Here is a 22,360-nt window from a genome sequence, read left to right as displayed (position 1 = left end):
AGGAGAGAAAGAAACTTCCTAAATGTGATAAGGGAATCTATACAAAAGTCAATTGTATTTCTAAGGACGGCAACAAACTGTGAGAAAGTGAAACCTAAAAAGAATGTCATTTCAAATAGCATCATAATTGTCAAATACACAGGAATAAATCTAACAAAATGTGCAAGATATCTTTACATAAAATGATAAAACATATAACAAAAAAATTAAAGAATGCTTAAATAAAGCAGAGGGATAGTCTATGTTCATGGACTGGAAGATTTACTAGAAATTGACAAGTCCAGTCTAAAATTTATATAGAAATGCAAAAGGCTACGAAGAACCTATCGTTAAAATGTAAGCTTCACAAGAACAAGGATTTCTGTTTGCTTTGTTCACCGATGTGTACCAGGGCCAGTAAAGGGCATGGTCTATCACAGGCGCTCAGTAAATATTTGTTGAATTGAATTGAAATGTCGAAGGTATGTATCACTTGGGAGTTTAGAAAAAGAATTCACTCTGGGCCGTCATTTAGTTTCCGTGGCACACGCTGATTTACCATCTCATTTACCCTCCTCTGTTTATCAAGTCAAGCAGAACCTCAAAATCTTAGGTGCTGAATGAAGCATTTGGGATCATTCAGTCCAGTTTTCCAATTTTCTCCCGTTCTTTCTGCAGGGGCGTTCATTCAAATAAAATCTTAAAGCCGAAGGGCAGAAATGTACGAGAGACGGTGGCTCTGGTTCCGTAGGGGGTGCCCGGCCTGACACACCACCCTTCCGACCACTGCCACCTTGCTGCTGCCGCCCCTGGGAGACCCAGCACAGCGTCCGAGCCTGGCGCCTGTGCCCTCTCTTGCCTACACTGGGCTACCTGCCGAGCAGGGAAGAGCCCCCCGCGAGTTTGTCAGGGCCCACAGCAGCGGGCTGTGAATTCCTCTCCTGCTCCTTAGTCAAAAGTGAGACAGTCTCCTGTCAGAGTCTCCCCGCTGCTTCTCCGCATCCCTTCTGAATAAACCTGAGTGTAAATGTCACATACGAAACCAAGAATGGATCCTTAAACAACGCTTTCTTTTATTATAATAACAGAAGCTCCTAGAAGACACCAAGCTTTCCACGTAGATTCAGTAGGCCGAGAGCTGAGGAGGTACTAGGTTGTCCGATTCACCATCGGCCTTTTATTTCACAAAACTTTAATAATGCCAATGACGCTATATTCTTCACTAGTTCTACATTTTCCATTTGATTCAATAAATCATTCTTTTCCTTGAAGGTTTTATAATACTCTTTTTCAAACTGGAACTATGTCCTCTAATTCTGTGTAGAAACCCAAAAGGTGATTTACGTGGAAAGTATACTCAAATGGCCTTTTAAACTTCTGAATTTTCCTTTGTATTAAAAAAAAAATCACCTTTCTTTCCTTATTTCTAATTCAAATTGATATACATCTGATGCATCTAAAATGCCTCTGCTCTGTCATTTGTTTGACAATAAACAATTTCAATTGCTTCTACCTCAAAATAGCCCTTCCTCAACAGGAAAAGGAGGTCTTTTCTGGCTGGACTATGGTAGAAAAGGAACTGCATGTAAGTGGCACCGTAGACTATCTGATACTCTTTCCTGAACGTGACAAGCACAGTAAATCGTCATCGGACATCTCTCCCTCTAACCGTGCTGACTCTCCCACCCTCTTTACCATCTCTGTGTTTATCTCTTCTTTTACTTCCTCTTTCCAGCTGTTCACTCAATTCCATGAATTCAGTGCTTAGGAGCTGCCAGAAAAGTGAGCCCTAAAGACACAGCTTTAGGGATACAGTCTCCCTTTTCATCTTCCTGGGAGACGATATCTGATTACCCAGGTTAATCCCTGATCATTTTCCTTGTCCTCCAATTTTAAAAGGTGGGGTAGGACCCAACTTGGTTTTAAGCTTTTGTTCCTGCTTTTTCTTTAAGGCCCTCCATAATTTGCTGATTTGGAGTAAATCATTTGGATTAAATCATTTTTGGATTTTAAAAATTAATTTTAAAAAAGACTAAACTTAAAGCCAAAACTACCTCAAAAAAAGGAACAAACAGAAAGAAGTGAGAATGCATGAGCACATCACTTCACCCTGGGCAGGCACAGCCCGGCTCTGAACCTGGCAGCCCCAGGTCAGAGGTCAGATCCCAGCACGGCCAGCCCGGCAGCCTCCACCCCTGCTTCATCGTCCCCCCCCCGCTCCCACCCGTGTTCACTAACGTGCATTGACCAAGAGCCACGCAGAAAATGCTTTCTGGAAAAACAGCTGCAATGATGCAGTGGGTGCTTTGTTGACACTTGGCTTTGATACGTCAGCAAAGCACAGGATTAAAACCACGTGGCGGGCGCCTCAGGGACCCGCCTGCTCTCTCCTCCAGCGAAGTTCAAAACAGAGGGAATCTCAAGAAAGCAACGATGGAACACAGAACCCATTCACCCCACAAGAGCTGCTGCAAGTTATCCATCAAAAATGGCTCTGTGATCATCATGTAGTTTTTAGCGTTGGTTTTGGGTACAAGTGTTTGACTTGCTTTGCCACTAAAATCTACCAGAATAACTGACTTACAAGGAATGGTTTGATGAGATGTATGCTTCACGTGTTTTTCAGAAAACAGGGGCAAGTATTCAAACTCTCATTGAGAATAAGATGTGGCCAAAATTGAACGTGGTTCTATCCCTCGTAACAACTCCAATTGTAGAATGATGCATTCATACCAGCTGTCTGGGAACAAAAGAATTTATCTGAATTTGTAAATAAACTGTGGTTATAAAAATTACTTGAAACAAGCCAGAATAATAACCATTAAACATGAAAAGTCAGTAAAAGTCTTTGAATTATATTTCTGTTGCAATTATTATTCCTGTTTTCATAACGTGCTTAGGGATAAAACATAGTTTTGAGCTGTTAGTACTTTTAAGTAAATTTCACTGCAGATGAGTTAGCCCATAGCAGCTAAGACTGTGAAGTTTTAAAATCCATTACGGAAAATGGAAATCTGTAAAAGACGAATTCTTCCTTTTAACAACTGTCATGATTGTTGCTTAACTGATTTTCTGTCTGCATCGCATCTTCCTCCGTAAGCCTGCCTGTGACTGTAGATTTGCTGGTTACCCTCGATGCGGACCGAGGTGTTTTAAAGATAAGCGGTGCTACCCAATGAAAGCTTTACATATATTGATGTTGGTTCTCCTGGTGTTCATGTTTCTCCCCGACAGATCACTGGGCTTGGTGGGAAGCCAATACATTCTTTGGGAATACAAATGATAATGTTGTAACAGTACAGCAGGCGGAAGGAGCTGAGATGTTAACGTTATCCCAAAGCTACTGATACCAAAGGAACCTGGGAAGGAAGCAGAAGAAAGCTCAATTTCTCAGTAGAGAAAATCAAGGGCTCCACTTGTATTGATCCTGCTTTGGCCTTCTGAGGGCATCCCATGGAAGAGATCTTGCAAGGAAGGTCTGCCCTATTTCAGGGAAGAATAGAACGGCCGGCACTTGTGACAACGTGGATGAACCTGGAGGCCATTATGCTAAGAGAAGTAAACCAGGCACAGAAAGAAGAGCTCACTCATCTATGGGATGAAAAAGAAAAAAAAGAAAAGAAAAAGTTGAATTCATAGAAACAGAGAAGAATGGTGATTGCCAGGGGCTAGAAGGTGGGGGAAGCTTCTGATCAAAGGGTGCAAACCTCCAGACATCAGACAGTTCTGGGGTCTAAATGCAGAGCCTGATGACTATAGTTCAAGATACCGTATTGGGCACCGGAAATTGGCTAAGAGAGGCCACTTTTTTTTTTTTTTTAGGCATATCATGATTTATTATTTCAAGAAAGGTAAAAATGCAACTGAAACGCAAAAAAAAGATTTGTGCAGTGTTTCATGATTCAGTCTTGGTAGGTTGTATGTCTAGAAATTTCTCTGTTTCTTCTAGACTGTCCAATTTTTTGGTTTATAATTGCTCGTAATAATATCTTATAATCTTTTTTGTGAGAATAATTGTAATATCTTCTCTTTCATTTTTTTCCAAAAGGATTACATACCCTTTCAGTATAATTGATAATCTAAGAGAGGACACTTTAAATGTTCTCACCACACACAAAAGTAACCGTGGGAGGTGACGGATGTGCCAATGAGCTTCACCGTGGCAATCACTTCACAGGGCATGTCGAGTCATCACGCTGTACATTTCAAATACATACAATTTTATTTATCAACTGTACCTCAGTAAGACTGGAAAAACAAAGACTGAGGACACAAAGGGGAAAGGTGGGCCATGTGGCAGAGGGTGCTGGCATCCTGCTCCGTCTTGGTTTTCCCTGGACCACGGACCCTTTGGTGCCAGAGGCCTGGGGAAGAGCTGAGGACCACAGACGAGCCAGGAGAAGTCTTGATAATCCTACTCACCCCAGACGAAAATTATGGAAAAAATCTGTAATCTTTATTACAAGAAAAGTCTAGAAAAGAATATGCGTAGAAAAAGTCCATCTAGACCGCGTGCAGGATGCGCGTTACAAAGCCCTGTCATCACTGCTCAGGCGTGGTGGCCTTTGAACTCTCCACCCTCAAACTCCCTGCACACACGACGCCGCTAACCCTCCCTCCGTCCCTCCTCCACTTCTTCCTTTCTTCCACAGATTCACTGAGTGCCACGTGGGCCAGGTGCTGGGCTAAATGCTGAGTGTACGGATGAAGAGGACACAGTCCCAGCTCAGGGACCCTCCCTCAAAGAACAATGTCTCCCGAGGGAGTCTGATGGGATAACCTTTAATGGAGCTTCACAGAAAGTATGACCAGAGCACAGAGCAAAGGGGGACAGGGCAAGACTGTCCTGAGGATAAGACTCAGAAGAGCAGAGGCCCCACAAGCAATTCAATTCAACAACAAGGGCTGGGGATGCCGTAAAGATGACAGTTGGGTCCTTACCCTCAAGGGGCTTAATGTTTAGTAGGAAACTCTCTCTGGTTTTCACGACATTAAATTCTTCTGGCTCTGCTCTCATCTTTCTCACCATTCATCCCTTCTAAATCCTCTCTGGATCTTCCCCTACTTTCTCTGGCCCCTGGAACCTGGTCCAGCCCATGGTTCCGCCCACGGCCCTCTTCCCTCTCTGCTTCTCCTTGTCAGTATCATCCGTCAAGATAATTCAGAAACGTTCGCGCTTCTTTCTTAAGTTCTAGATCCAGATTTTCAACGCGGCCTCTTTCTTACCTTCTAGATTCAGACTTTCTTTCTGGGGTTCTAGTTCAGATTTTTAGCTACCTGTCTCCAAAGGAATGTTCGGCTGCCAGCATCTCAGACTCTGCCTCTAGACAATGATGCTGTCGTCCACTTGGTATTATTTTTGACATATTCCTTTCTTTTACTCTCTAAGTCTGTGTTCTATGAATTTTAAGTGAGTCTTCACATCTACTCTTTTCCTCTTCTACTACCGTTGACAATATCCAGTTCAAGCCCTTTTGATTTCTCTTGCGACTAGTGATGTGAATTTAGTGTGATCACCTATGAATTTATCTCTTTTCGTATTTTTCCTTTTATCTTCTGCTGCTGGATTAATCTTTCTAAAGGAAAGACGCAATCATCTAACACTACCCAGTTAAAGAAAAAAAATCCTCAGTGGCTGAAAACTGCTTTCTGACCAATGACCGAAGTCCCCGGCATTGTATCCAAGCTTGTTGGGTGCACAGTGCAGGGTAAGGAGTAGACAGTAACAAAGATTTGATGCTATCGCTATTTTTAGTGGATGAAACGAAGGTAGCTAACTTCCTGGGTCCTCGCCCCACTGACGCCCCCTCTGGCCAGGACGCCCCCGAGCCTGCTCCACCCCCGAACCCCTCGTCCTAGCCCGGGGTCCCCTCTCTGCTGGTGACCAGCTCACGGGGCCTTCTCCTCTGTGAAGAATTATAGCCACGCGCATGGCACCCGCGTTATGTTCTCTAGTTTCTGAGGGTTCACATGCATCTTGTTTTGGCGTTCACGTGAACCCCGCGGGAGGTGCTATTACTGACATCTTAGGAGGCTGATATGTGCACCAGTTAAGTGACTTGCCCAAGACCACACGACCGGTGGTGGCAGAGGCGGACTGCTACCTGCAGTGCTTCCCTGATGCGTCCTACTCGCCCTTGAAGTCTCTTCTGTTTCCCCTCCCTGTGTCTCGCTAGGGGTCTCAGGACAACCTCTGTTCCCTCCCCAAACACAGGGAATTACCAGATTCACCTCTGCTGAAGCATCTGCTGTGTCTAGGCCTTAACTGGATATAAAATGCCTGCTGCAAGGCTGTGACTGGAATATATTTTAAGACACTTTAGGGTGACCTGCGCCTGCACAGCCCAGACCTGAATGCCTGGACACACCAGGTTTAGATGAGAACTAAACCAGCCGGTGGCTGAAACACGCCGGCCAGGAAACCCGAGAGGCCGCGGCCGCAGGTGCTGGAAACACTTCCTGCCTGTCAGCAAGCACCAGGCCCTGCCTTGGGTGGTGGACCCTTTCCCGCAGGGTCGGGAGGACGGCGGGCAGTACCAGGGCTGCACACAGCCCACATCGTGTGAGCTGAGCCTCGAAGCCTTTGGAAGAAGAAGAACGTCTTTTAAATGCCATGACTGCAGTCTACACTTTACACCCATCTCTGCTCTGCTAGACTGTAAACTCCTTGCGGCTGGAAGGAGAACTCATCCGTGTTTCTTCTCAGTACGTGTCATGGGCCAGCACAACACACCTGCCAAAGGCATGCAGTGTGGGGTAATTGTATGACGCTGCTGTGAAACGCACGGCACTGCACCCCCTTTATTAGGTCTCAAAGTATTAGTTCTTCTCACTAATTTATGTAAAAGAATCTTCTGGGAAACGGAGCGATCCATGCAATCAAAGCTACTCATACGTTCGAAACTGAAAAAGCCCAGTTCAAAGCAGGGGTTTTGTTACGTGCATATTAACATTTATATTACGTATTATACGAGGTTCAAGGCTGACATTGTTTAGCGCCTCCGTGGTAAGTATATGCTTGCTTTGCACAGTGCTGAGAGCGCCAAGTAAAACTGTAGACTGTTTCTTTTCCTCCCTCTCTTTTCTGTAATTTATCAGACCGAATTATTTTGGCAAGGGCTAGCAAATCACCTAGTCTCCCTGTGAATAATGAGACATTGTTTGTTCCCAAATAGGAGATTTATTTTTACCCACAGCCTGAACCTGAGTGATACACGCCATAGATGCATTTCACACTGTGGCCAATACAGTGGAAAATCATATCCCGGGGTGGGCCGTCCGCTTCCCCCTGCCCCGCCCCGGTTCTGCCATTGCCATGCTAGGGAAGTCGTGGCCTTTTCCAATGACTCAGTTTCCTTACATAACGAGGAAGTCTGATCAGAACTCTGATCTCCCCTCCTTTGCTGCAACTATGGGATTCTTGCTCGGATCTTATCGGGAATTAGAAATTATTAACTCCTGGTATGGAGAAAAAGAATGATCGCTTTTAATTACTTTCCTATTTATGGATTACAGGAAAGATATGTTTCTATAAGGCTGACTGAGAAGGAAGTTGGTCTTTTCTAATTTTATTGGTGTTGTCTTGACGCTTCACGAGGGGCAAATTAACCCTTTGTAACCACGGATAAACCAGCCTTCCCTGGGCGCCCTGGTGACAGACCTGCCGAGGGTGTGGAGTTAGAGGAGAGGGTTGATGCCACTGGGGCAAGTGGTGGGCAGCTAGGGTACCACCCATCAAGACCTGATGAGAAGCAGCTTTTTGCGTTTAATTAAAAACACAACTTTTAGAATGCCTCATTCATTTTTTTGTTTTTATAAAATCAAAACACAGGAATTTTTCTTAAATGAAAAACAGAGACAGTTTCAACTTTTTTTTTTTTTAAGCAAGCGAGTTAAAAAAAGAAGCCCAGGAAATTGTCCTTTGTAATCCTGCCAGTTTCAATTTTGATTCTTTATGCAACTAGTATCAGGATAATAATATTTGGTTGAAATGAAAGAGAAGAAAAGTTCCAAGAAGCTGTTCTGCACACATTTTGGTTGTTTGATTGGCTGATGTCAGGCTAGCTACTGTTATTTTGCAATTGCTTTGACAGACGCAAAGAAGAAAAGAACAATTTCAACATTTTAAAATCCCTCAGTAAGCATATATATAATCAGACCCTAAAAACTGTACATGACGATACTTCTGTACTTCTAATTATTTTTGACTACCTCTATTAGTGTCACGAATGGAAAGGTCAGATTTAGATAAAAGTTAAATCAAATTAAATATGGATGAATAGTATTTATGAAGTGCCCATGATTTGTTCTTCAGCTTTCCTGAAACAATTGGCATTTCTGCTTAGCTACACCCTAGGACCTCGTGGAAAGAACCCAACATGTCATGGTTGCAAAGATTATGAAATATTCAGCTTTACCCATGGGCATTTCCTGACATTTCTTTGGTGAACTGGAGGCTAATAGAAGATACCAGGAATTAGCGTAAGAAACAGTCTAGAAAGCTATTGTCACTACAAAGATGAAAGCAACTTTGATGATCAAGCAGAAGCCAATGAAATAAGACTGAAGTGGTTCCTGAATCCTCCCTATTGTCCATCTGGGATTTCTTAATTTCCCTGCTCTCAATATGTTACGGAATTTTCCGTGTGAAGTTCTGCCATGAATTAGAGTGATGTCAACAAAGTTTTACCTTAAGTCATATTCTATCACAAACTGGGGAGGGCCCAGTCCTCCAGGGAGACCTGTTTCCTGCTTTTAAGAAGCTTGTCTTCTTTTAGTTCCAGGCATCCCAGCCAGCTGGGGGGTTGCAGGGAGGCTCAGATGACCTCAGTGACAGCTGAGCCTGTGCCAGTCCCACCTGAAGGCCACACAGCCACCCAAGGACGTGTTTTCACCTGTGGCCAAATGGGCTCTGCTTCCGTCTGCTTTGCTCTTTGCTGCTCTCTGCCCACAGAGAGTTAATGGCGTTGCCCGCCGTACCGGGTGTCTGGGGCGGTATTTTTTTCCCTGACATCCTTAATAAACTCACTTTCCCTATCACTGCTAGGCAGCTTTCTAAACTAGAAATGCTGTAACTTAAAAACTGTCAAGGGGCTTCCCTGGTGGCACAGTGGTTGAGAGTCCGCCTGCCGATGCAGGGGACACGGGTTCGTGCCCCCGTCCGGGAAGATCCCACATGCCGCGGAGTGGCTGGGCCCGTGAGCCATGGCCACTTGGCCTGCATGTCCGGAGCCTGTGCTCCGCAACGGGAGAGGCCAAAACAGTGAGAGGCCCGCGTACCGCAAAAAAAACAAAAAACAAAAAACCCAAAACTGTCATGAAAGGAGCAAAGATTTGGAATTCAGCTAAACCAGGGTGTGAATCCACCTGTACTGGTTACCAGCTGTGTGACCTTGGACGTGTCACTTAACCTCTCTGGGTTTTAGCGTGCCAATTGGGAAATGGGGGGATAATACTGGCCTTACATGGTTATTATCAGGATAAATGAACTAACATGTGTAACGTTTCTTGTACAGTGTCTCTCATCTTGTGGGCCTTCAATAAATATAGTTACTATTAGTTTTTCATCCTAGAATTTCCTATTTTGTGACCCTATCATGGACTGTCCGACACAGACCCTATACAAGACATATCGTATATAGACATGATATATACATACATGACACAAAGATGACATGTATATGATGCAGGGCATACATTAGACAGTAGGAAGGAATTACAGGAGGTCAAGTCCATTCAGTAAGTGTTATTACGTGGCATCTATTAGACGCTTACACCTGCCATTTCGTGCAATCCCTACCTTGGGGTCTTGTCTGTAAACAACTCCAGAGATGACAAAAGTCCCTCTATTCGCCTTACTTCAGGGCTTACTCTTCTGACAAGGCCAAAATGACCTAACCCAATATCCCTGCACTGAATTGACTACGAGACAACCAAAGTATAAGTGTCTGCCAACACCTACAGCGGGTTCTGTCCATAAAGATTTGTGGCACTTAGAAGAATTTTAGTAATGCTGTACGCAGTAGCTGAGGACAGTGCGTTTACAAAAGGTTTCATTAAGACTCATGAAGTTTATTAATACACGGTTGACTTTTCAGCTTAAATTTAGTTAAATTTACTTTAAATGTAAAAGAATTGGATGAAAATGATCCTGTGGTCACTGGCTATTGTCAAAGCCAGACTATTCTGGTTATACTAGATTGTTTCATTAACACACTGGAAAGAAGGAGGAGAAAATTAAAATTCAAAAGAAAACATGATCTACGTCCCTGTGTTCTGATATGAGGACGCAGCAGACACGGTTGGCTGCGTCCCCGACACATTTCCCCTCTCCCTTGTCCGGGCTGTCCTTCCTTTTATGACTCCAACGCCGGCAGGCAGACCCTAAGTGGTCCAGCCTAGTTTGGTACCCTCCAGCCTCCCGCCAGGGATTGGACGTGTGACCTGCTCTGAGCGTGTGACCTGCTCTGGCCAATGAGATGAGAAGGGAGTTGCGTACGGGGGTGCTTCTGGGAAAGGTCTCCTGACTTTGCGGAAGGGCACCCCGGAAACGTAAGTCCCTTTTTGCCCCTGGATACTGCTAGATCTGCGCGGGATGCCTGGAGCTGCTGTGAGCACCGCGGAGCTGGCTTTGGTATGGACCCTACACGGGACGTAGAGCCGCGGGAGCGCGAGAGAGGCGGAGCCAGCGACCCAGGGCTCCCCGCCCAGAGCCCACCCTACCTCCAGGCTTTCTGCGACAGAGGTTAACAGGTTGCGAGGCAACAGATCCCTTTGTTGTTTACGCGCAGCAAGGGGCCGAGGATTCTGTTACTCGCGGCCAAAGCACCCGGTGGAAACAGGACACACGTGAGCTCCTGGACCTGGAGAAAGTGAACGAGCAAACCAGCCGAGCGGGCAGTACCTGCTCCTGTGATTCCAGTTCCTTGTGCTGCAGTTTTTTCTCCAAACATCGTGCTTGATTCGAGCGCTTTTCTAGCTCGTCTTGTAAAGCCTGAAACGGTATAAGATAAATACAAAAACATTAAAAATGAGCAGCCTTGGAAAACAGTTTTACCACCTGAACTGGTATCAAAAAGGCCTCAGCTCTGGTCTATTACTGCGGCTCCAAAACCAGCCTTTTCGTTTCAGGCCCAGATGTTTTCTACTTTAGGAATAACTAGTATCAAAAACTCCAGACTCACACACCAGACACATTAGCAGGTGTCAATGCATCTTATAAAAACATCTCCTGTTCCCAGCATAGACACACAAGCACGCAATAAAGTGTAGAACTATTGCTAATTAAAGTAGCCCTATCAGGACACCTGCGAGGCACACCCACACTCTGAAAAGTGTCCCGATAGCTAGGAATCGTAACACTGGACCGACACGACATTGTTCAGAATTATACTCTGGTCACTGGAGTATGTTATGGTAACCTTAAAGGCATTTTTTATTAAGCCGTTGAGGATGGCATGGAATTTGAGGAAACTGTAAGAAATAGACAGAGATGAACACTTTCAGTTGCCAAGTAGCTGTTGGAAATCAAATTCAGGTTCAGGCTGGGGGAAGCCGGGAATGGAAAGATCAGTAAATATCATTGTATCCATTACTACTTTAAGTAAAGAGGTGAACTAGAAAAGAAACAGGATCCATTCAAACAATCTGATGTTAATTATAGATATAGCACGTGGGAAATGACGGTGAACAGAACAGACTCTCAGAGTGACTGCAAAGATGCTAAACGAATTCTCAAAATAAAATTCATTCAATTAAGACTCCTGAGTTTCTGCTCTAGGCGAAGGACTGTGACACGTATTCCAAATAAAGCGGTGAAAGAAAACAGATGAAACACATTCCCTGCTCTCACGGAGCTTCTGCTGTACTGGGGCAGACAATAAGCAAACGGGGAGCATGATATATGTCAGTGGTAAGTGCGGAGGGAAAATACTGCGGGGAAGGAGGCTATCCTGGAACGTGGTGAGGAGGGGTGTTGCAGTCTTAAACAGATGGCCCAAGACAACCTAACTGAGCCAAACCTGAAGGAGAAGAGCGAGCAGGTCACAGAGACACGTGCAGGAAGAACCTTCCAGGCAGGGACCCCTGCACATACCGGGGGTCGAGTCACGTCAGGTCCCGTGAACCTCAGAGGGCACTTGAGGACTTCAGGCTTTATTCGAGGTAGACGGGGGCTCCTGGAGGGCTGTGGGCAGGGTTGCTTTGGTTGCCGTGAAAAACAGATGGAAGAGGGACACGGGCAGAGGCAGAGAGGCAGGGTCGAGGCCGTGAAAACACACCGGGAAAGGGTGGTGGAGAACTGGACCAGCCGGGGGCGAGGCAGCGGCAGATTCCCAGTCTATCTGAAGATAGAGATCGCGGCTCCAGGGAAAGGACGCAGAGCATGAAAAGTAAAAACAGAGAAGAGACTCCGGGATTTTGGCTTGAGCAGGTAGAAGACCGCAGTTGGGGAGGTTCGGGACGGGAGGGACAGGTGTGGGGGAGAAGGTCGGAGCTCAGCCTGCGGTACGTCGAGTGCGGGATGCCTGTTCCATATCCAAGCCGGGATGCTGGGCAGCAGCTGGGGGAAGAGTCTGGAGTTCAGACACGATGTCTCGGTTTGTATCCACTAAAAATTCTTTCAATGCAATTCCAGCCTTTTCTCCATGCAGACAGAGACCATGGTTCTTACCTTTTTCTGGAGTTCTAGCTCCACTGGAGCGTCTGGCAAATGCCGTGTGGTCACTCCCCACATGGAAAACAGTGCTTATTATTTTGCCTGTGATTTCAGGGAGTCCAGTTGCCTGAAGCCTGTCCCTGGATGGACCCCAGGCTAAGAACCTCTATTTATAAGAGTATAGGGCTTCCCTGGTGGCGCAGTGGTTGAGAGTCCGCCTGCCGATGCAGGGGACGCGGGTTCGTGCCCCGGTCTGGAAAGATCCCACATGCTGCGGAGCGGCTGGGCCCGTGAGCCATGGCCACTGAGCCTGTGCGTCCGGAGCCTGTGCTCTGCAACGGGAGAGGCCACGACAGTGAGAGGCCCGCGTACCGCAAAAAAAAAACAAGCAAAAAACAAAACAAAAAAAATCAGTTTAAAAAATGGAAAGTAACCAAGTAATATCCCACTTTCCAAAAAGTGAAAATGTATCAGACTAAAGGGAAAGGACAGCTGTTCCTGGTCTCATATTCTAAAAAGTTATTAGGTCATGAGATGTTCATCCTCAGTTTGCCAGAGGCCTGTATGAACACAACCACAACGACTGAGCGAGCACAAGAAGGACCTTTCTTTTAAGTTGTGGCTTCTTTATTCAAAAACCTTCCAATTTGACATTTGACACACCCACAAAACAGAACTTTTACTTTATTCCTGAGAAAAGCCCAAGATCATTAAAGAATGGAATGTCCAACACTGGGTCAAAAATCTAAAACAAAATCCAACTTGAACGGCCACGCTGTTTATTCTGCACAAGGAGGCCCCGCCTCAACTCTGCTGTGTGAACTTGCATCACTGCGGAAAGACGGTTCTTTTCTCCCAGTTAAACCTGCCTTTAAATGCCATGCAAGTGGGCTTGCTGGGCCTGGCCACCCTCAGCTGGCTCTCGGAGAACTTCGTGGGGACTGTGAACAAAGAATGACATTTTCCAGAAGAAAAACGTACATGACATAAGCAGCTCTACAAGAACAACGAGGGCAGGCCACACTCTTTAAAAGGGAGCCGGTTATAGGATAATTTGATTTGTTTATTTAAAATATGAAAGTAGTGAGAGCACATTAAAGTGTAAAAGATTTGACAGTTTCATGGACTCTCCAGGGTGAGGAGAAGCCAGGGTAGCTAATGTGCCCAGAGGGGCACCTGTGATGGTCCCAGAGCTCTGCTGTTCATCGGAGAAAGAGTATTATAGTCAACGCTATTTCCATAAAACTTATAAACATGGTTCGAGGCCAGCTGCTCAACTCGTAAAGCCACTCATTAAGGACTTCTAAAAACCAAAGTATCGGGACTTCCCTGGTGGCGCAGTGGTTAAGAATCCGCCTGCCAATGCAGGGGACGTGGGTTCGAGCCCTGGTCCTGGAAGATCCCACATGCCGCGGAACGACTTAGCCCATGCGCCACAACTACTGAGCCTGCGCTCTAGAGCCCGCAAGTCACAACTACTGAGCCCATGTGCCTAGAGCCCGTGCTTCCCAAGAGAAGCCACCGCCATGGGAAGCCCACGCACCGCAACGAAGAGTAGCACCCGCTCACCACAACTAGAGAAAGCCCGCGCGCAGCAACGAAGACCCAAGGCAGCCAAAACAAAACAAAACAAAATAAAACACCGAAGTATCTCTCATAGGCCTTAAACAAACATGAAATGATGGCAGATACATGCCTTTTAATAATGGACACATGAAATGCAAGTTCGTTTGAATTATAAGTGGTTAAAAAGTTATTTAATACAGGAAAACTTCATTGGAAAGGAGAAAGACTGGGCTGTAATGATACACAAGATATAGTCAGAGCGTCCCTAGTGTACAAGGCATGACAGAGGCTTTCAGACTTAGGATTTAGCACAAGTTTTTCTAGAGATTTCTGACCTTGTCTTTGGCCAAACTCTCAGCCAGGTCCTCCCCTCATCTGAGGGTGGGACTGGGGGGTGGGCGTCCATCTGGCCGGCCGAGCACGCAGACTTGTCTCATAACCCGGGACACCTGCACTGCAGGGTCTCACCGGACGGCATGATCTCAAACTCCCCACTTTCCCATCTTTACCAAAAACCTCAGTTGTGAGAAATGTGGAAAAATCCACTTGCAGATCGAAACAGAATCAGTAGCACAGAAGTCACCTTTCTCCTGAATCACACATTCTACAGAACTGTGCCCTCCACTTTTTAGGAGTTTTCAGACCGGTTCTCACTGACTTGAGATTTGGTGTGTCTTCCGTGCACCCTGCCTCATTCTGTGTTGCCAGGTCGTGGCTCACGCTTGTGTCTGGCTTGGTCACAAGTCACCACGAGGTCGGCGGTACATCTTCTGGGCCAGCCATCCGTATGAGGGCCGAAGCGTAAACGGCTCCTTCCCTGAGTGCTGGCCCATAGAACGTGTTCTCCCGGAAGTGGGACCTTGAATGATGCAGGTTCTTTTATTTGAAGGGACTGGATTAAATCAGATGTAAGCGAAAAAGATTGCGGATGAAGTTTTGCCCTATTTAAGTATAAAACTGGGGTTCTCAAAGTCGTTGATTTTGCGTTAAGTCTGTGGTCAGGAATCAAGGAGGCCGACGAACCTCTGCTGGGTGAGACACAGGAGGGGCTTCACCAGCGGCAACTCGCGTAGCCAAGGAGATGAGCAAGGAAGGAAAGCAGAGCGTATGAAAGACACTGCCAAGAAGGAGCCAGTCCCGCAAACTGTTAAAAACTGGTGAAGCCGGGTGGTGGGTAGATGGGGATTCTGCATATTATTCTCCCTACTTCTGCGTATGTTTGAAAGTTTCCATAATAAAGAAAAAAAGAATTTTTAAAGCTTTTTCTAGTTAAAAAACATGAAGTCACCATATCCTTCCTTTCATGAGGTTTGAATTTACTGTTTTACTTCAGAAAAAACAGATGATTCATTCGTCCTTCAGTGAGTAGGCGGGATGTGTAAGGATTTCCCCATGTGTATTTTGGAAGCAGGGAGTGGCGTGTTCATATTTTGACCTCAGGAGAAGATAACAGGAAAGGGAAGGCTTACTTATATTTTTATTGAGATACAATTTACTTATGGTAAAACTCTAAAATTTCTTAAAAAAATGGTGATGGTCTGTTTTCCATTTAAAACATGTAATATGATTTAAAAGTTTGTGTCATAAAATATCTGTTCAGATAATAAAATCTTGCTTATAAACCATCTTCCACTGATTGGTTTATCCATCAAACCGAAATGACACCCGACCTGTGACTACAGTGAAGAGACACAAATTATAAAAGGGAAGGAAGCAGAACTCTCATTTAGACCTTAACTGCCTTTTTAACAATGCCCAAGGTTACAAATGGTGCTGACAATATTTCTGATCAGTAGGTTTCCTTTGACAGGTAAATTGACACAGAAACAGCAAATGCTTTTCTTTCTACTACTGCTAACCGAAAGGTAAGGGAAAATTAAATAAAACAATAAAATCTCATTACTTTTTTTAAAAAAATCACATCTTAAACAATTGGGATCCAGCAAAAAGCCCAAGCCCTGTGCCCCGGATGAGGAGACACAAATCTGGGGTTAGGGGAGGTGACACAAGAGCAGAGAGTGGCGTTTTGACTGGGGGGCCTTGCTGGCTGTTTACACGGGCCCCTGTGACTCCTTTTCTCATTTTATTTTATTTTTAAGTAGGCTAAACCTACTAACAAAAGCAACAAGTCTTCTTCAGCTGAAATGCCGGTCAAGATTTCTTTTAAAGTGATTTCTTCAGACCTACCCAGGATGAATAACAAACCGTAGAAACGTTTTATTAGTGATTCTGTAGCACCGAGAACAGGTTTGTGCTCTAGAGGTGAAGTCACTGAACTAGAACCACAGTTACTGCCGAGGCCACTACCATATTCAAAACACGATAGTATAATTTTTTTCCGTTAAGGCTTCCACTCAGGCTTTTAATTTTTTCACGCTCCATGCAGGTACCTTTTCTTTTCTTTTTTTAACCCTCATAAGTCAGCCTCTCGTGGTACTGGTATGAAGAAAAGGGGCTTTAATACATATGATACTCTTCACATGAGGCAAAATTCCTTTCCGGTGAAAACTTTTTAGTTGTTGCAACAAACCGCAGGAATGAGAAATTGCACTTTGATATGAGCGATTTTATAGTATTTATTAGGCTACTGATTCAACAGAAAAGGCAAAAGTACTGCAGCCAATATAAAAAACAAGAGTAGCACTTTCACCAAAGAATACGAAAGTTTTCGCTTTCCCTCTCTTTTCTTCTCTCTCTCACCTACTTTCAGGCCTTTAAAATTTCCTAAAAACCTTCCTTTAAAAGCCTTAAAACTGCACTTTTTAAAAAGTTAGTGTTTCCCAGTCTTCACAGAGGTTCCAGGAAAAGAAATCACGTTATTCCAAAACTTGGATGATCTAAGGAAGCTGGAAGGTCCTAACACACCTCGTTAATGTTCCCCAGTCACACAGAGACCGTCCTGACATCACCCACGTCTCCTCTGGGAGTGGTCAGTGCATCTGTACTCAGGAAATTCAAAGCACATTTGCCCTACTGCGTCCCTCCAGACAGCTTCACTTGTGAACACATTCTTATCTCGGGTGGTAGGAATCTAGGATCAAGTTCAAGAAGCCCGGCTACGATGTTTCAGGATCTCAGAGGAATTTCCTCATTCAGCCTGTGTGATAAGCATTTGCACTGCAGTCAGTCTCTGCAGAACAGAGGCCGCCCCTCCTCTGCGTGAGCCCAGGGAATGCGGAGCGCCCGTAAGTCACTGGTTTAAATTTTTGCTTACTTACATGTCTAATCATTCACACGTGCAGTCCCCTGGGCCTGCAGCATCATTCCAACCCCTGCCAACGGACGTGAATTTCTACCCCATTGAACCTGAAGTCGTATTTCTCACTAAGTCAGTATGTCCCCTATATGATAACATATTTATGAATTGTGAATTCATCTGACTTCCCCCCTGCATCTTAGACTATGAGCTTCACAAGGGTAACACTCCTGCCCATATTTTTAAAGTAATCTCTGAAACGCTTAGTAAAGTGTTGGGACTATGGTAATAGTAGTTACTGGTGACATGAACCACTTATATAAAGAACAAGCTGCTTTTCATTGAAAACAGTTGGGGTGTTCCTGCTAAAACTTCTCCAGATTTCATTCCCCCCCTCAAATTACATAACTACCTTCCTTACTGTGTCCCTAGCTAAAAATGTCTGAGGTTTACCCAGTCTGCTCCCTCAACTGTCCAAAGGGGTGTCCCTTCTTGTTTCCTCAAGGGAGGGCATCCATCAGTGCCCTCATTTCTCTTTTCAAATTCTAAGGGGTTGGTCACAACTAGCGGACATTTAGTCCTGTCCAAAATGGCCACTGAGACGTTGGTCCAGGCCCAAAGGTCCTTGGTGTTTGCGCCTATCAAAACGTCCACTGGACTCAAACAGCCCATTACATTTCTTTATACTTTGGTTAACAGAATAAATGTATTGAAGATACTATCATGTTTTATGGGTCCAATAATTGTGCTGTGGCTGCAGCTGCCAACGATAACCCCCCTGCCTCGGTGGCCGGGCACAGGGGTAGGTAGACGGGCTGGGGTCCAACTCCTACAGAATCGCGGGGGTCGTATTAAGTATGTGCACCAAGAGGAGACCTGAAGTTAGAGAAACGCGCAGAGGATGGCAAGTCGGGGCTGGGATCTCGCGGCGCATGGTGTGTTGACACGTCGCCGGGCATCTGGTGGAGGGTGGAGTTTGAAGGGAGGAGCCTGGCCCAGCCTCCATGTAACATGGGCAGTGACAGAGCACTGGCTCTGGAGGAGCGAGGACAGGCGTGCTCTCCTGATACACGGCAGTCGCGTGTGACAGCCACCGTGAGGGGACACCAGGCATCTGATTAAGCCTCCCACCGCTGCCCCATTGCCAGGGGTTAACGGGAGATGTTCTCTTGAATCAGCGTCCTGTAGATGGACCATCCTGGGGGGCCACAAGGAGCACCTGCTGCTCTCTGGAGGGGTTTCAGTGGGTGTGGCCCCCATACGCACCTGCTAGTCAGCGTGGGCCGCCGTGCCCTCAGCTGCTGCCCAGCTACCGGCTGACCCAGCCCAGCCAAATGGGGTGTGGAATCCCTCAGACATTAGCAAGGTTCCCCTACCAGTAAACCAGTCATCACTGGTCAGATGGCTACAAAAGAACAAAAGTGGCCCTTCTTCTGTTGCTTGGCAATATAACACCGTTATCCGGAAGTTCTCAGGGGAATATGGCGGCAATGGTATACTCACAAAAAGAAAAGCCAGCACTGCAGGATGCTGGTTTCTGTTACCGTTTCCACTTTTATAACAGGAAGAGGAGTAAAAGGCACTGACACCACGAGGAGGCGGGGCTCTGCAGTGCCTGATGGACGACTAGTTGGGACCTGGATAACACGACAATCATTCCAGACGGGGCCAGAAAGCATCCGCACAAGGTGGACGCTGAAGGGGAGATAAGGAAACACGACAGGTTAAAATGACACGCAGAGAAGAATCAAACGCAAAGCCATGGAAGAACTCTCTCCGTGATATTCGTGATGAAGGAGTCCTGATGATGCTGGCAGAAAGAACTCACTGAAGAGGCAAGTCAACCCAATGTCGTCGCATAGAATTGAAATTCCAGATGAGTATAAAGGGACCAGATGCAGAAGACCATTTCCTGGGGACGATTCAGGTGCTCAAGACAATGAAAGAATGCTTATTTGCACGGCTTGTGACACTGTTCGCTACTTAGGTGCCAGGCACACTATTCAGTGACAACACCTTCAAGCGGCACCGACACAGGTCACGCACGTATGGACTGTGAGCTGCTGTGTGACGCTACACTGTGCCTCTGATGGACCCTTTAACCGTGAACAGGCAAAAGTACACTTACGAATACATACACGAGAACGCATTTGCACAGGGAAGAAGGCTCAGTGTTAACCCTTCATTGTGCAGACGGGTCTCAAGATTGCAACCATGACTGCCATTCAACTACTCAGCCTAACGCAGTTGTAAGAGGATGCCTGTTTCACCTTTCACAATCACTGTGGCGAAAAATACCTTCTTTGGGTCTAACGTGGGGGTGTATGACAACGGAAAGTAACACCTGTACACCTGTAAGCGTGCATGCGTGCTGTTTAAACTTCCATTTGTGCCTTTGGAAGATGAAAACGACACTTTGGAGTACGCTGTGGAGAAGGCGGAAGAAAAATCAGATGACCAAATAGGTCGTGTTGAGGGTGTATGTCCGTGGAAGGACTGGCAGGGCAGAAGACCAGACGCCCCAAGAGTGGAGCAGAAACCTGGAATGTTCACACATCAGCACTAAACGGTGATCACAGGACAGACAGCCCAGCAGAAGCTGGCACGACACATCTCAGAAGCTGGTGGTAGCGCATCACCCTTCCATGTGGAGATTTACTGAAGCGCTAACAGACAAACGGCAAAGTCGCGACAAGTTGTCACCCAGGTTCCTGGTGGTCACACTCAAGTACAGCTCCAGCTTCACAACAACACTGACAAGATCAAATTCATACAACCAAAACTGTACACGATATTATCTAACACATACGATGCCAATAGTCGGGTCCACACGTACTTGAGAGTAATTGCTCATCGGCTTAAGAGTAACCCTGCTGATTCATGATGAGGAAGAACAACAATGAATGGAAAATCCAAAACCCACCACAAATGACAATAAAAATAACGTCAATGAAATTTTAACTAGGTTAAATGTATTATTTAGTGAATCGTGGACCCAGTGGCCGTTCTGGACAGGACCACGTGCCGGGCAAGGCCCGGCCACACTGCTGACCCCTCCCTTTCTGCCGAGCCTCTCTCGGCGTCTCGTCTCTCCCCGCTGCCCGCTGGAAACTGGTCCCCTTGCGCGCGTTGTTCGGGGGAACGGACGTCGGCTCTGGGGAGACACTCTTCAGGCCCCTTCAGTCCTGATGCTCCTTTTTCCCATGACGGCCACGTTTCTCAAGCATTTTACTCTGTGACCCAGATTCTCGCCCATCAGCTACCATTTTCCTCACCTGGAGCCTGACTTTGGTCTCCACACCTTATTAAACTTGCTCTCTGCAGGGTCCGCAGTGAAGCTTTCCTTGCCAACGCGATGGCCTTTCTCGCATCTCTGCCTGCCTCGACCTTTCTGCTGCCCTGAGCGCTGCGAGAGCCCCTCCTTCCAGGGCTGCTCCGAGGCCACGAGGCCCTGGCGACCCTCCTCCTCCTCCAGCGCTTTGCTCATCCTCCTGTTCTTCCCTTTAAATTGTGGATCTTTCCCGAACCAGGTTCTCGTCGCTCCATTTTCCTCTCTAACCAGTCTTCTTTAGACAATCCATTTCATACATTAATAAAAGTATGTCTATGATCTGAACGTATACCAGGCCCCGTGTCAAACGTTACCCTGCGAAAGCACTGGCTCCTGTGTACATGGCAGATTTATAAAGGAATAGTTACATCATGTAAACAGCACCAAAGAGAGGTCTTGGCAAGCATGGAGGAAGGCGGGACGTGGGGAGGAAGACGAGCGGGGAGGTGAGCTGCGGCCGCGGGAGGCGCAGGGAAGGCGTCCGCACAGATTCACTGCAGAGGGCAAGGCGTGGCCACACGGGGGCAGGCTGCTGGTGGCACACGGGGCCTGGCATGCGGACGGTGGGCCTGGAACCAACTAGCAGAGGCAGCCTGGGCTCCCGAGACGGGCCTCGGGGGCCGAGGGGATTATGCATTCTATCCTGCAGTAAAGGGAACCACCAAAGGGCCCAGGGTGACCAGCTGGACGGATCAGGAAGAACATCCAGGTGACAGCAAGGCAAGCGGAAGTGCTTTCAGAGCCTCGGCCAGACACACGTGCGCGTCCACGGGACCAGCCGGGGAAAGAGCGTGCCTCCGCGCTGCGTGTCAGCGTGGGAGAGCCTCACGACCGTCTGTGCCAACGCTGGGCACAGGGATTTTGCCGAGGGTTAGGAATACAGAATGAGGCAGAACGGCAAGTTTCAGGTCAGTGAGAGATGTTGCGGAAACCCTAAAAAAATCAAAAGAAATTTAAAAAGCACAATTTTCCAGACTGTCTTGTGCAGGACCATCTGCCTTAGGAGTTGCCCCTGTCAGAGCCGGGGGACCATCACGAGGCCACCTTGATACCACGAGGGGTGAGGGGCTGGCTTGGATACGAGTTGGGGAGAAGGGCTGGGCCTGGGGCGGGGGGGGGGCACGCGGGGATGGGAGAAGAGCCAGAGCCAGAACCTCGGGGCTTGGTAAGAGTGCGCCGGCGCGGCTACGAGAGAGGAGGGTTAAAGCAGGACCCCAGCATCGGTGGCGAGCAGCCGCCACCCACCAAGGCGGGGAACACGGTAGAAAAAAAACATATGGACAAGAAGAGAGAAAAATAAGTTCCTCGGCGACACACGTTCAGAAGCAACGTGACGGCAGGGCCTTGAACATGAGAACACGGGGCCGAGGAAGACACAGCTCGGGGGTGGAGCGACCGTGCGCGGACACCTGCCCGGTAACCGCGGGTCCACTGGGGCCTTCCTGCCGCCGATCCCCGAGCTCAGCCGCGCTCCCATCACCTCACGAGTCCTCCCTCCACCTGCTTCTCACCCACGCGCACGGCTGTCAGCAGAGTCACGCCAAACCCACCGAGCTCAAGACGCAGCTCAGGGCACCCCAGCAGCTTGCCCGGCTGCCCTCTGGTCGGCGACGCAGCCGCCTCCCCGCGCCCC

General features: G+C 47.0%; 1 protein-coding gene across 21 annotated transcripts in view; it reads right to left on the bottom strand.

Annotated features, from left to right (window-relative positions):
- The window catches only part of CEP112 (centrosomal protein 112), a 475,621-nt gene that overhangs the window by 87,409 nt on the left and 365,852 nt on the right, over nt 1-22,360 (bottom strand). For 20 of the 21 annotated variants that reach the window (XR_009560193.2, XM_070044585.1, XM_060289906.2 and 17 more), the window contains one exon: nt 10,883-10,972. The exons of the other annotated variant lie outside the window; for it this stretch is intronic. Coding sequence is in view for 19 of the 20 variants with exons in the window: in XM_070044585.1 (XP_069900686.1) it covers nt 10,883-10,972 (90 nt within the window). In the remaining variant the exon portion in view is untranslated. The remainder of the gene's footprint in view (nt 1-10,882; nt 10,973-22,360) is intronic. 21 annotated transcript variants of the gene reach the window in all.

The sequence above is a fragment of the Globicephala melas genome, chromosome 20 (assembly GCF_963455315.2).
Source record: "Globicephala melas chromosome 20, mGloMel1.2, whole genome shotgun sequence".
Lineage (NCBI taxonomy): Eukaryota > Metazoa > Chordata > Mammalia > Artiodactyla > Delphinidae > Globicephala > Globicephala melas.
The sequence above is the reverse complement of the archived record's forward strand: the minus strand, read 5'-3'. Positions and strand labels throughout refer to the sequence as shown.